At 42.5% G+C, this 12,611-nt stretch overlaps 1 protein-coding gene across 2 annotated transcripts in view; it reads left to right on the plus strand.

The window, feature by feature from the left end:
- LOC135220821 (DDB1- and CUL4-associated factor 13-like) overlaps nucleotides 1-12,611 on the plus strand; it is a 111,449-nt gene that overhangs the window by 77,644 nt on the left and 21,194 nt on the right. For both annotated transcript variants that reach the window (XM_064258362.1, XM_064258360.1), the window contains exons 5-6: nucleotides 2,671-2,815; nucleotides 6,848-7,010. In XM_064258362.1, the coding sequence (XP_064114432.1) occupies nucleotides 2,671-2,815; nucleotides 6,848-7,010 (308 nt within the window). The remainder of the gene's footprint in view (nucleotides 1-2,670; nucleotides 2,816-6,847; nucleotides 7,011-12,611) is intronic.

Raw genomic sequence — 12,611 nt, forward strand, 5'->3', positions numbered from 1 at the left:
TTACTTAAATATTTTACAAGTGTAGTCAGAATTTGATTATAAAAAATGTTTAACTTGGTAAAATTTACAATTGTCTTGTAAACTATAAGAGGCCCCTAAGGGGTTGTAAATAGTCTTATTTAACTTCTTGTGGAAGGTTGGAAGAATTTTTTAGAATTGTTTTTCTTACACCATGTGCATTTGCATATCTTCCTCTCTCCATTGCTGTGTTTTTTCTCAAATTAGCTGAACTCAAAGTTTTCCTGCATATGTTTCTCTTAGTCCGGCTCTTAATGGTTGATTACATACAATGAAACGCACAGAGTAGCATGAGAGTTGAGACTTAGAAGCAAAGGATGTGTGCTGGAGGAGGGGTTAAGAAAATAAAGTGGTTGGGTTTTTGTCAATTTGGGTTGGTACAATGGAAATCAATCAAAAGGCTGTTCCTATTCGGCAAATTTGCGAGACAGTGTTTTAAAATGTTTTTTTATATGTGGATATTGAAAAGTCAGTTGACCAAGCACTATGATGGGGTTATGAGGGCAGAGGGTACCAAAAAGACACTGATTAAGTGGTGACACTGTGATTAAGTGGTGGTACTATATCACAACACATGCATCAAAAATTGATTCTGAGTCCTTTATTGTTCTGTTGTAGTAGCAGAGAAGGGGTAGAGGATGGAAAATTGATTGTTGTAAAGGTTGAGATAGTGTGTAAGTGAAATGGGATAGGATAAAGAGCAGTTAGGAAGTTTAATATATTAGTAGGATTAAAATGCCAGACGGAAGGCCTAAAAGTAATGAAGAAAAAGCTTGAACCAGGCAGAAGTCTAAGTGGGAAGTGCACGAGGTAGAAGACAGTGTTGTTAGCTCATTTTTTGTCTAACCTTGATAAGGCAAAACCTAACATAAAACTGTGAAAATCTTTTTCTATTTGTTTTTACTGAGTACATATTTGAATTAGTCATAAAATGGTTACATACTAATATATGGTGCACCTTTTATGGGGCACTGAATATAGCTTGCTTTACCAGCCATTGTGTAAGCAGTATGTAGAATTTAATGGCTTTAAGCTACACTGCTTGCTCCTTGAAATTTTCATTCAATCCACTTGTTATTCTCATTCATTGATGGTCACATTCTTTTTCTTGCTCAGATTTTCACAGACTTCATAAACAAATTTTTATGCCACTCACATTTGTCTAGAAATGACTGGATGTTGTGGTTCAGTCACTACAGTAATAGTATCAGTGATAATACAACATGTATCCTTTTATATTACTATAGTGGGATTAGTTTAGGAAGAGACACTGGTTGTTTTCATTGGTCATTGCATTGTTGGTACTACCTTGTTCTGTGAATCCTACCTTACCAAGAGAAGTCCTTTTCTATAGGGAATACTATACATGAATTGTTCTTGAAATTTCTGTGTAATGCCAGTTGTAATCTGGCTTCACAATTTTGTACTGTTTGATCATAATGAATGTTTTTCTTCTCTGTAGCTATGTAATTTCACATAAAATTCAAATATGCAAAAGCAGTAAGAAAAATGTGACAACTATTAGATGTATAATATTTCAATTAGATGCACCTGTTATTTTTAAAACTGATATATTTTCATATATATACAAATGTCTTTTGTGTCATATTTACATTTTCTTCTTACTTTTCCCTCGATATATTTAAATGTAAGTTTTTAAAACTTTATGGAATGACTGTGTCCATCATATAAATCCCATGTTTTCCACAACTATAGTGCAATATTTTTAAATGTAGGGATTTTCTTTCAGATGGAGAAATATAGTATTATTTCATAAAGAACATTTATCGAAGGTCTTATTTGTCAAGAGGGGAACAAGCAGTGGCCCTTTACAGTTGGTATCATAAGAGATAAATCCTCATTTTCTTTGTCTCGTAAATGACTTGCCTTGAGTTGACTGGAAAATTGGCAGCATATGTCAAAACATACTCCATAGTTGTAGTTTTATGATTAACATTTGAACTGAAAATAATAATGATACAAGAGGAATATATGATACTCAGTAATGATAGCTATTGCATTACCTTGTAATAATAGTGAATATTTGATACTAAATAATGTATGGCATTAGCCTCCGCAGTGGGGTAGTGCCGTCAGTGCACCTCACACAGTAGGTATTACTTTAGGTTCTTTGCAGCATCCCTTCACCCCCTAGCTGAAAACTCTTTTAGTCCTTTTATTGTACCGCCATTCATATTTTTTTTTTTTTTTTTTATTTTTTTTTTTTTTTTTTTCAATCTTGCTATCCACCCTCTTCTAACAATGGTTTCATAGTGTAACTGTGAGGTTTTTTTCATGTTATACTTTTCATGGTGCAACTGGAAGAATTTTCTTCTGTTATGCCTTTCAAACCTTTCTGCTCTCAATATCCTTTCCAGTGCTGAGTGATTACATAGGTCCCAGTGATTGGCCTTTGGCCTGAATTCTATATTCCTTCCATATGGTGTTAGCACTCGCACTCAAATCTGTGGCCAGAATCTCTTCCTAAATTAGATGTAGTATACATTTACTTTTTTACTTATGCATTTGTTGAATGAAATAAAGTGTTTTTTTGCAGTGTCAAAGGGAATATTCCTGTTTTATTTGAAAATTATGATCAGAACTCACTTAGTCTTTTTCATATTGTTTTGTATTGGTAATTTTTTTTAACAGCGTCAAGTGATCATGCCAACAACCTTGTCTTATATGATGTAAGGGCAAAAGAAGTTAAGAAACTGAAGATGACATTACGTATAAATGCGTTAGCCTGGAACCCCATGGAAGCATTCATCCTCACAGCTGCTAGTGAAGATTACAAGTAAGATGTTGTGAAGTCTATTTTCTTTTTTAGTATTTTCTTGTTCCTACATGGAATACAAACCTTTGCCTTTTTAGGCTAGAATAGGTTGTTTAAAATGGTAACAAGGTAGTTAACTGCCATCATCAAGTTGAAACGTATACCATCTCTTTTATTGAATGTATGGTATGTATTTATTTTTTTTAATGTATGGTATGTATTTATGTTTTTTACATAAGTAACTTACCAAGCAGTTACTTAGCTGGAAGCTTTCTACCTCGGCATTCCCAAATTCTTATTTCTCTGTGGCGCTGCCATTACTAGTGTAGGTGAACGAGACCTACCCACCTTTGGGATAGTTAAGTACAAATTAACAGAACCTCCCAATTCGTTTTCTGCCAGCTCCCAGTTAACTTGGTAGTTGGATGCAGTCCTTGCTATTTTCCAGGAATTTGGTGAAGTATTTCATCTTTGAACAATTTTTTTGCTTGTTAGCTTATTAGCTGAGATTAGTTTTATCACTTGCCATTATTATTTCAGACTCCAGCTCTTCTGGAATTCGGTACTGCACCAAATGATGAAGGACTAGGTTATTTAAATTGACTTATGACATTCATACCAAATGTATCAATTGTAGAGGGCAAGAGTGCTCTAAAGATCTGACATGCTCAGAATGTCAAGGGTGGGATAATAACCAATGGAAGGTTTATAGGTCTCATTCAGAGAAATTAGACAAGGATAGGAAGAGGAAGGTCAGTCATAGAGCAGAGGGTAGAGTTAGTCTTGAAGCTATTACTTCATCTTTACCACGGACTCCCATGCCAGGTTCCCATGCCTTTGATCCTAATGCCATTGCCAGCCTCAAATATAGGTCCGAGAGAAAGTTCGAGTGTTTAGCTAATTCTGTATTAGAATGAGGTGCTTCTTTTAGAGCTTTAGTGGACAAACTATCAAGTGACATTGCAGTGAAAAGTGTTAGTGCTGTATTTGAGGGGGTGGCTGTTCATCCCACCAGTTCTCCTAGGCGAAGGTCCCTGTCATGCTCCCCCTCACCGGTGAGAAGAATACCGGAGGTCCAGGGTAGGCTGGTTGAGCTTGCCCAAGGGCAGTCATTGCCTCAGTTGAGTCTGCTGTTTGCTCCCAGGTGTCGACAGAGCGCCATTGCAAAGGCATCTCAGACAGTACTGTGCGATTGGCCTTGGACATGGATGTCTAGTCATCTGTCATCTCTGGAAAAGCTTGTTCCACAACGTTACCTCTGCCTGTATGTTTTAGGCATAGGTCAGTCTCAAGCAACCCTCCCTCCTAGCTTGTGCCCTTAAGCATGGAAACCAGAGAGGGTATCTTGAAAGTGTGTGGAGTGCACACTGAGCAGTCTGTAGGCCTCAGGTGAAGAGGGCATAGGACAAACCTAATCTGCACACAAATATTTGGAAAATGCAAGCAGGACTGCTAGGTCTGCAAACATTTTGGGATTGTGTGATTGATGTCTTTAGCAAAATTGATGAGTCACAGCATAATCTGTTGTGTCAGCCAGGTACATTCTGGCTAGAAGGCATGTTTTGGCAGACCAGCTCAACTGGAAAGGACAGTTAGTCAGGACAGTTTGGTCTGTAGTTCCTTTCATGGGAAAGGCTTATTGAGCTTTTTTGAAATTTGGTGATCTACCTGTTTGCCATACTGTTATATTGAAGGCTCCTGTTTTTCTGTTATTCTTTTCCATACCCAAGACTACCTTGGAAAATGCCTTCATGCAGTCCTTGGGACAACTGTACATTTGACACTCATGGTCTCGAACGACTCTGGTAGCTTCTTGTTGGCCCCATTCCGAATGTTATCCCAGTCTGTTGGCTTTTCGGGTCCAGGTGCCCAGAGATTCCCCTTTAGACTACTCTTCTCTGTTAATCACACAGTTTGAGGAGCCTCAGTTTTTGTGTTCTATCTTATTTGGTTGTTCTCACAGATGGGATATCTTGTGTTACAACTACTGTGTAGCAGAATGATGATGGACTTAATTGTACATTTTCGTTAAGACTAGCTACTTATAGTCCCTGCGGTGAAGCCCATTGCTCAACTTTGAAGGGCATGGACCTCTCTTAAATACAGTTGTCTGTGCTTAACGGTGTTTTAATCAGTTATACCCATTGTTTTAGCCTCACCTTCCAAATTACGATGTTTGTTTTCCCATGTCAACTCAAGCACCATAGGGGACCTGGATTGAAATCTCTCTCAAGCCTTTTTTTTTGTTAGCCATAGCCTCATTGTAGCATGTTGACAGGTTGTATGACATTCTGTATTTTATCTGGTTTTCTGAGGGCTTGGGATTCCTCTTGTTTACATTCTTGAGTTAGTAACAAACTCAGAATCCATCATTATCAGACAAGAGACTCTGGACTTTCTAAGTTACCTCTCTTCAAGAGTTTGGAGCCAGGAGCAAGATGAGATGCTTTTGTGCCCATTGTGAGAACTTGACCTCTTAGTCCAGTGTGTCTGGGTCTGTTTGTTGCACTGGCAGGCACAAGAAGATGGTGTCCAGAACACCCATCATTCTTCATAAAGCAATCTAGTGGCCTCACACTTTTTTGTGAGCAGGACGGTTGTCCAGTCCTGGAAAGCTCATGAAGTGAGGCATAGCCATTCAGAAAATTTTGATTCAAAGGCAATGAGGGCTGGTGTCTGACAGCATTTCTCTATTTTTACCACATTTTGCCATAGGGGTGTTGGCCACAAGGCCTTGGATCCTTCTGATGACCTGTGGTGGCTGCTTAACAGTTTGCATTGTCTCTTTAGGTACTTGGAACAATTAGGCCGGTGGTTGAATGGGAAACTACTGGCTTTCTCTCCCTTCTATTCCTTCTTTTTTTGAAAGAGCAAGGCAGCAGTCAGAACCAGTGTTGGTTGAACAGGCCAAGATGCAGGTAGAGTTGTAGAGTCACAAGTATACAAGTATATAGTATTTATGAAAAAATGTTTAAAACTGACATAAAACATTATTCTGCTGTGTGAACTTAGCCACACAATTATATTTGACAATTTTTGTTAAAACTGAACATGAAAAACATATGCTGCTGTCGTGACTTGAAACACAATTATATTTTACATTTTTTAATGTGCTTTTTGTATCAAATATTGCTAAAATAGTAATAAATTTCATATGATTGGAAAGGCAGGTGATCATATTTTACTTGAGTAAACAGATATTGTAAATCTTGTTTTCTGCTATATTTGTGAACTTTTTCAAAAGGTAAAAAAATTGTTTTCATCATGACTAAATTTTACTCATGATATTGATTTGTTTAGGCATTTCTAAACAACTCTCTAACTTTAAAATGAAGCCAAATCTATTACCATAGCATGAAATATAGTGTTACACAGAGCACTCAAGGAAAATGATTGCTAAACTTTTTTGCTCAGTTAGTAAAGAGCAAGTGTTCTGGCACACAGAATTTGGCTCCCTCAAAACATGAAAGGGTTAAAGAGGTCTATTTTTTAAAAAGTTATTAAATTATAAAATGTATAGTTTTCTAATTTTCTTATTTCCAACCATAAAATCTTTTTTTTTTCAAGAAAACTTTCTTTGAGCACAGAATAAACTGATTCTGTCAGGTTTTCTCAACTCATTCCTTCAAATTTATATAATGGCATTATGCATGGAGAGAGAGAGATTTATAACATTGTTGAATTGAGTTTTCATATGATATTCAGAGTTAAGCTAGGATTTTGGGGTAGTCTAGCCTAACTAGCCTATTCAGTATTCTCTTGTCTATAATTTGGATGTAGCAGCATCCAACCTTGGATTTACTAGTGCAATTATGGTATGGTTTACTGTATTAAAATGATTTAATATGATTTTCATAGATTTAGAGATGAATAATTCATCTGTTTACAAGGTTAGAATGTCAGTGGCTTTGCCTGTAAGACGTTTGAGTAGCTTGTAGAAAGAGGAGGATAAAGTGGAGTTAACTGATGAATAGTAAAATCAATATTCAAAATGTTTGTATAATTTATTTTTTTGTAGTAATAGTATTTAACTTTGTTTGTTTACCTTTGTAGTTGCTACAGCTTCGACATAAGAAATATGGACAAACCTAATAGAATAGTTAGTGTTCATGAAGGACACACTTCAGCTGTTATAGACTTGGATTATTCACCCACTGGTCGAGAATTCTGCAGTGGAAGCTATGATAAATCTGTCAGAATTTTCAGAGTTGATGAGGTAAGTTAAATGTGAATATTTTAGTAGTGTTTTCTTTTAATGAAATTTATTGTTTCCAGATTTTCAAAATTTAGAAATTAATTATATTTTTCCTGGAAAAGGAAGATCTTAGAAGTTGTTCATATGCGAACAAACCTTCAGTCTTTAACAATAGGATAATTTCTAGTGCCTAGCTGGATCCGGTTAAAACGCAGATGAAAGCAAGGAATCTTGTGAGATCTGGCAACGTGTGTGTATATTGGATGAAGAGTGGTCAAAGACCATGCACCTACGCCACAGCGTCAGTCTTTTTCTTAACCACTTGGGCGAGAGTTGTGGTTGATCTTTCTCGGCCTTTACCTGGTTCATTGCCCGTTTCAATTGTGTTTAGTATGTGTGTGTGTGTGTGGCTGTTATTATGGCTTCTTCTGCTCCTTCTTGGCCTCGTCAACATGTGTGCCCCGTAACTCCAGGTTTTCTGTGTTCTTGTTTTTTGGCTTCAGCTGTGATCGAACCTACATCATGTGTAGTAGGTGCCGCTTTAATGTTTGTACAATAACATCCTTGCACGAAATGCCGTGCATGGCTTAGAGAGCATTGGAGGGTTTCTACTCTTCCTTCATGGGAAGGTTTTTCTTCTCTTCCTGATGCTTCGTCTCCTGCTGTGAGCACACCTCATAGTAGCGTTGTGCCTTTGTCCCCTTCCTTTATGTCGCCCCTTCTTCTTCGGGAGTTAATTTGATTCCCGGAAAGGGGGAGGCTTTTTCATTATTCTTATTTATTCCAGAGTCGGAGGCGTCCAAGATGGCGGCATTTGGAAGACTCTCGAGCTAAGGGGTTCCCCGTCCTTGGAGGGGTTGCTGGCGCACTTCATGGATGCTCACTACCCCCCTCCTCATGCTGGCCCTCCCCCATCACCCGGCCTTGTCTTCGTGGGTAGCCGAGGTCAGCCATCTTGTATTGCTCCGCCAGTGACTGTCGCCACTTCTTCGAGTCAGAGGGAAGCCGTGGTTTTAACCCCGCTAATGATGTCACAGGATCAGTCATTTTGTATTCCTCCACCAGTGGCATCTGCTTCCCGTTCAAACTGAGGGGAAGCCATGACATCATTACCACTTGTGACGTCACTCCCAGTCGTCTCCTCTGCACTGCCTTTCTCAGCCGTGACATCATCTCTGCCGCCCAGTTCGCTGCATCTCCCTTCCATGTCACTGGAGCCTCCTCTTGCAGATCTGTCTGAGCCTTTATGCCAGGTGGTTCTTAAGAGGTTGGACTCTGTTTTGGATGATAAGTTGGCTGCCTTGTCGGCTGGGAGGACTGGAAGGAAACATGATGCATCATCCCCGCCTCCTGCGAAGAGATCGCGTAAGGAACCAGTGCTGTCTTCCTCTCCTTCTTCCCCCTCTACGCCATGTCGGGGTATCAAGCGTTGGAAGGCCAAGGACTTTGCTCTTTCTTTGCCTACGAGGGAGGAACAGTGCGGCTGTGTTCTTGAGAGTGTTGGTGTTTCAGAGTGTTAGTGTATCTTCCCTTGTGCAATCTGCAGTAGCTGCTTCATCCTCTGCATCGAATTGCGAGCATGTTGCAACCTCCCCCGTCCATGCACATGATGCAAGCGCTCCCACTTCTTCTCCAAGGCCTATTCGTCACTAAGGATCTCAAGGCGCCTGTCAAGAGGTCGAAGGTTGTGAGCGCGGAGTTGGTGCAGCAGGAGTATTTGCCTGCCTCTCTCCCTGGTGCTTCCAGGAGTTCAACTCTGGGGGATTCTCCTTCGATCTCGAGTGTTCTGGATTTCTCTCCAACTCATGTTCGTACGTCTGCCACGCCCTTGACCGTTCGCAGACATGTTAGTCATTTGTTGGAAGAGTGCTTACTGATGTTCCTAGTGTTTTAGTTGGTTAGCGTAGGAGTCAGCGCGTGGACCCAGCCCAGACAGGTTAGTTGGTGTTTTAGGCTGTTTGGCTGCTGATCCTTTCATTAATTTTAATGAGGAAGGTGCCTTAGAGGACCCTACACACCCTTCTTGTCGTCAGTCTCCATTGCCGGAGCAGGAGGAGGGAGACACGCGAGAGTTTTTGTCTTCCTTTTAAGAAGTTGTCGATGTCATTCGTGGGTACAACAATTTGGAAAGTAGGACTCAGGCTCGGTCATCTTACACTCCTTCCTGCTTGGAAGCCTTGGTGGGAGCTACGCAGGATCCCGAATCATCTCTTTAGCTTCCCTTGTCAGGGCACGTCCAGTCGGTCTTGCATAAGGTTAACGCCTCTGTTTCAGACCGGGACAGTTCGTTTCACTCTAGGGGCTCTGCCAAGTTACTACCCCCCTCTCACAAGACATAGGAAGTACTCTGCTACAAACTCTGCGTTTCTGATGTCGCGTCATCTTAACCCAGATGTCATTTGCCCGAAGCCGGGATTGACTTTGGAGCAGGTGAGGTCAGTGGCTCCGTCCTAGTCTCCACAAGATGCTTCAACGTTGGAATCTACTGCAGCCTCCATGTTGCAGATGGTTTCTTGGCTGGACTTCTGGTCTATGGTCATTGCCAAGATGGCTTCTGACAGGTCCCCAGAAGGGTTGGTGAGTGCATCCACGCTTGCCAATCTGTTGCAGTCCAGAGGCAAGGCATTTTTGTATATGGATCACCTCAGTGTTAATTTATGGGCTAACCTTCTTCTGATGAGAAGAGACGTGGCTTTATTTAGGATGGAGAGATCAGTTGACCCGGAGTCCTTGCTGGCATTGAGAAATGGGGATCTGATGGAGTCCCAATTTTTGTTTCCTCGGACCGAGCTGGAAGATGCGATAGACCGGCACCAACCGACACCAAAGACAGACAGGTGCACCAAGCTGTGTCTAAATCGGAGTCTCGTCCTCGGAGATGTCTGGCCCCTCCTCCTTCCTCTGTCCAGCAGCAGTCAAGAAGATCGTTGCCTGGTAGGCCGTTGAGGAGTTAGGTTTCTGTGGGGCCTCCCTGTTTGTCTCAGCCTAGATCAGAGGACCATCTTAACTTTTGCTCTCGTTCCTTTAATTAAGCCAAGAAGGGGCGTAAAGGGCAGAGGTAAAGGGGCCATCAGTAGGTTAAGCACCTCTCCCTCTCCTGTGCCACGGGTGAGGGGATGCCTGGCCTGCCGTTGGGCCAAGTGGCATAGTTATGGGGCAGAGAAGTGGGTGGTAGATTTTGGGGTGGGGTACCTACTGCCATTCGATTTCTCTCCGCCTCTGTCGGACAAGCCGCAGCTCAGGAAGGCATATCCTCCAGATTCTCGAAGTTCTTGGCTCTTCGGGAGGAAGTGCAGATGCTGGACAAGGATGTGATAGAGGAAGTGGTGCGTCCGTCTCTGAGGTTTTACAGTCACATCTTCTTGGTGCCCAAGACGTCGGGAGGTTAGAGACCTGTGATCGACTTATCCACCTAGAATCACTTCATCAGGAAGACACGGTTCAAAATGGAGACCCCGCGTTCAGTGTTGGCAGTTGTGAGGGAAGGCGACTTCATGCTGTCGATAGACTTAAGGGATGCATACCTCCAGATCCCTATTCATCCGACGTCCAGGAAGTTCCTTTGCTTCTCTCTTGCGGACTAGGTCTTTGAGTTCAAAGTCCTATGCTTCGGGCTGACAGCAGCCCCTCAAGTGTTCACAAGGGTCTTCTCTCTCGTATCAAGTTGGGCCCGTGCTCAGGGGATCCATTTCCTGAGGTACCTCGACGATTGGTTGGTCTTGGTAGTTTCCAGGGAAAAGCTGCAGCAGGACAGGGATCGTCTACTTTGGTTCTGTCTGGAACTGGGCATTGTAGTCAACCAGGAAAAGTCAAACCTTGTACCCAGTCAAAGGATTCTCTACCTGGCCATGGTCTTCAATATGACAGTTGCAAGAGTTTTTCCGTCGGATCAGAGATTAGAGAAGTTGTGAGTGGTGGCGCGTGACTTCCTGTTGGAACCACAGTCAGCTCATCAGTGGCAGGTTCTTCTGGGAGTTTTGTCTTCCCTGGAGAAGCTGGTCCGTCATGGGCGTCTTCATCATTGGTCTCTGCAATGGAGACCCGGGGAATTTTGGTCTCTGGTGGGGGACTCACCCGTTAAAGGTTCCTTTGTCTCTGGAAGTGAGAGAAGACCTTCATTGGTGGTTGGATGACCAAAATCTTTCGAAGGGTGTCCCTCTGCATTCTCTTCCACCGGACTTCCTTCTGTTCTCAGACACCTCCCTCGCAGGTTGGAGGGCTCATTTAGGCGGCCTCATTGCATCAGGCGTTTGTAGTTTGGAGGACAAACAGCAGCATAACGTCTTGGAGTTGAAGGCAGCCTTCCTGGGTCTGAAGGAGTTTTGGGGGAAGGTAGAGGGTCATTCTGTTGTTCCCATGTCGGACAGCACCACGGTGGTCGCCTATGTGAACAAGTAGGGGGCCTGATTTCTCGTCAACTTCACACCTTGACCGTCGAGGTTCACTAGTGGGTGGCCAGCAATTCAGTAGAGCTCTCAGCCAGGTATATCTCAGGCAAATGGAATATGGTCGTAGACGAACTCAGTCGTTGGGATCAGATCCTAGGCACAGAGTGGTCCCTTCATCGAGTGGTAGCAGACAAGCTAGCCAGGTTTGGGGAAGACCCATGCTGGACCTTTTTGCGACTCGGTTCAACAGGAAGCTGGAGATATTCTGTTCAGTGGTTCCAGATCCCTTGGCGTTAGTGGAGGACGCATTCTAACATCCTTGGGACAACCTGAAGGTGTATGCCTTCCCTCCGTTTTCTTTGATCCATCAGGTTCTGAACAAGCTGATGAGTTCACAGAGTCTCAGGATGACCTCTGTGGCCTCAGGTGGAATGGTTTCCAGACCTGCTGTCGTTGTTGTCAGAGGTTCTGAGGGAAATTCCCCCTTGGCAGCATCTCCTGTGTCAGCCGCATGCGGAAAGGTTCCACCAGTCAGTAGAATCCCTGTCTCTTCATGGCTGGAGGCTATCAAGTATCTCCAAGCGAGAGGCTTTTCTCAGAGAACAGCAGGGCATATGTCCAGCAGTCTCAGAAAGCCAGCCTCCGCGGTTTACCAAGGCAAATGGGCGATCTACTGTGATTGGTGTCATAAACGGGGTTTTTCGCCACTCAAGACAATTTTCCTTCTGGCTTTGGCATCTTCGAAGAGGGTAGGAAAGCTCCACGGTCTGAGCTATGATGTGAAGCACATATTCGGTAGCATATGCTCCACTCCTTAGCAAGGAGGAGTTGGGAGTGGTAATAAGCCCTGGTTTATTGGTTTGCTATTGGACAGTCAAAGTTTCTCTTTGGTTCCCTATACAATGATTCTCCCATATATCATTGTACATCACTCAGGTTCTGAGTGGTTAGATATCAATTTATCTAACTTCTCGACGGGCTTCAGTCCCTCTCCACAAGTCATTTCTTCTGGAGGTGGACTGGTGGGTAGGCCCCCAGCCAGTTTAGGATGTCTTGTACCTCCCTCCAAGTATGAGTCTTATCCTATTGTTAAGACTGAAGGTTTGTTCGCGTATGAACAATGACAAATTTCTAAGACAATTTGTATTTTTCATAGCTACAAACCCGAGGTCTTAACATTATACTGCCCACCTCTAGCCGCCCCTCTGTTTGTTAAGACATCCTGATTTGGGAA

The sequence above is a fragment of the Macrobrachium nipponense genome, chromosome 2 (genome assembly GCF_015104395.2).
Source record: "Macrobrachium nipponense isolate FS-2020 chromosome 2, ASM1510439v2, whole genome shotgun sequence".
NCBI lineage: Eukaryota > Metazoa > Arthropoda > Malacostraca > Decapoda > Palaemonidae > Macrobrachium > Macrobrachium nipponense.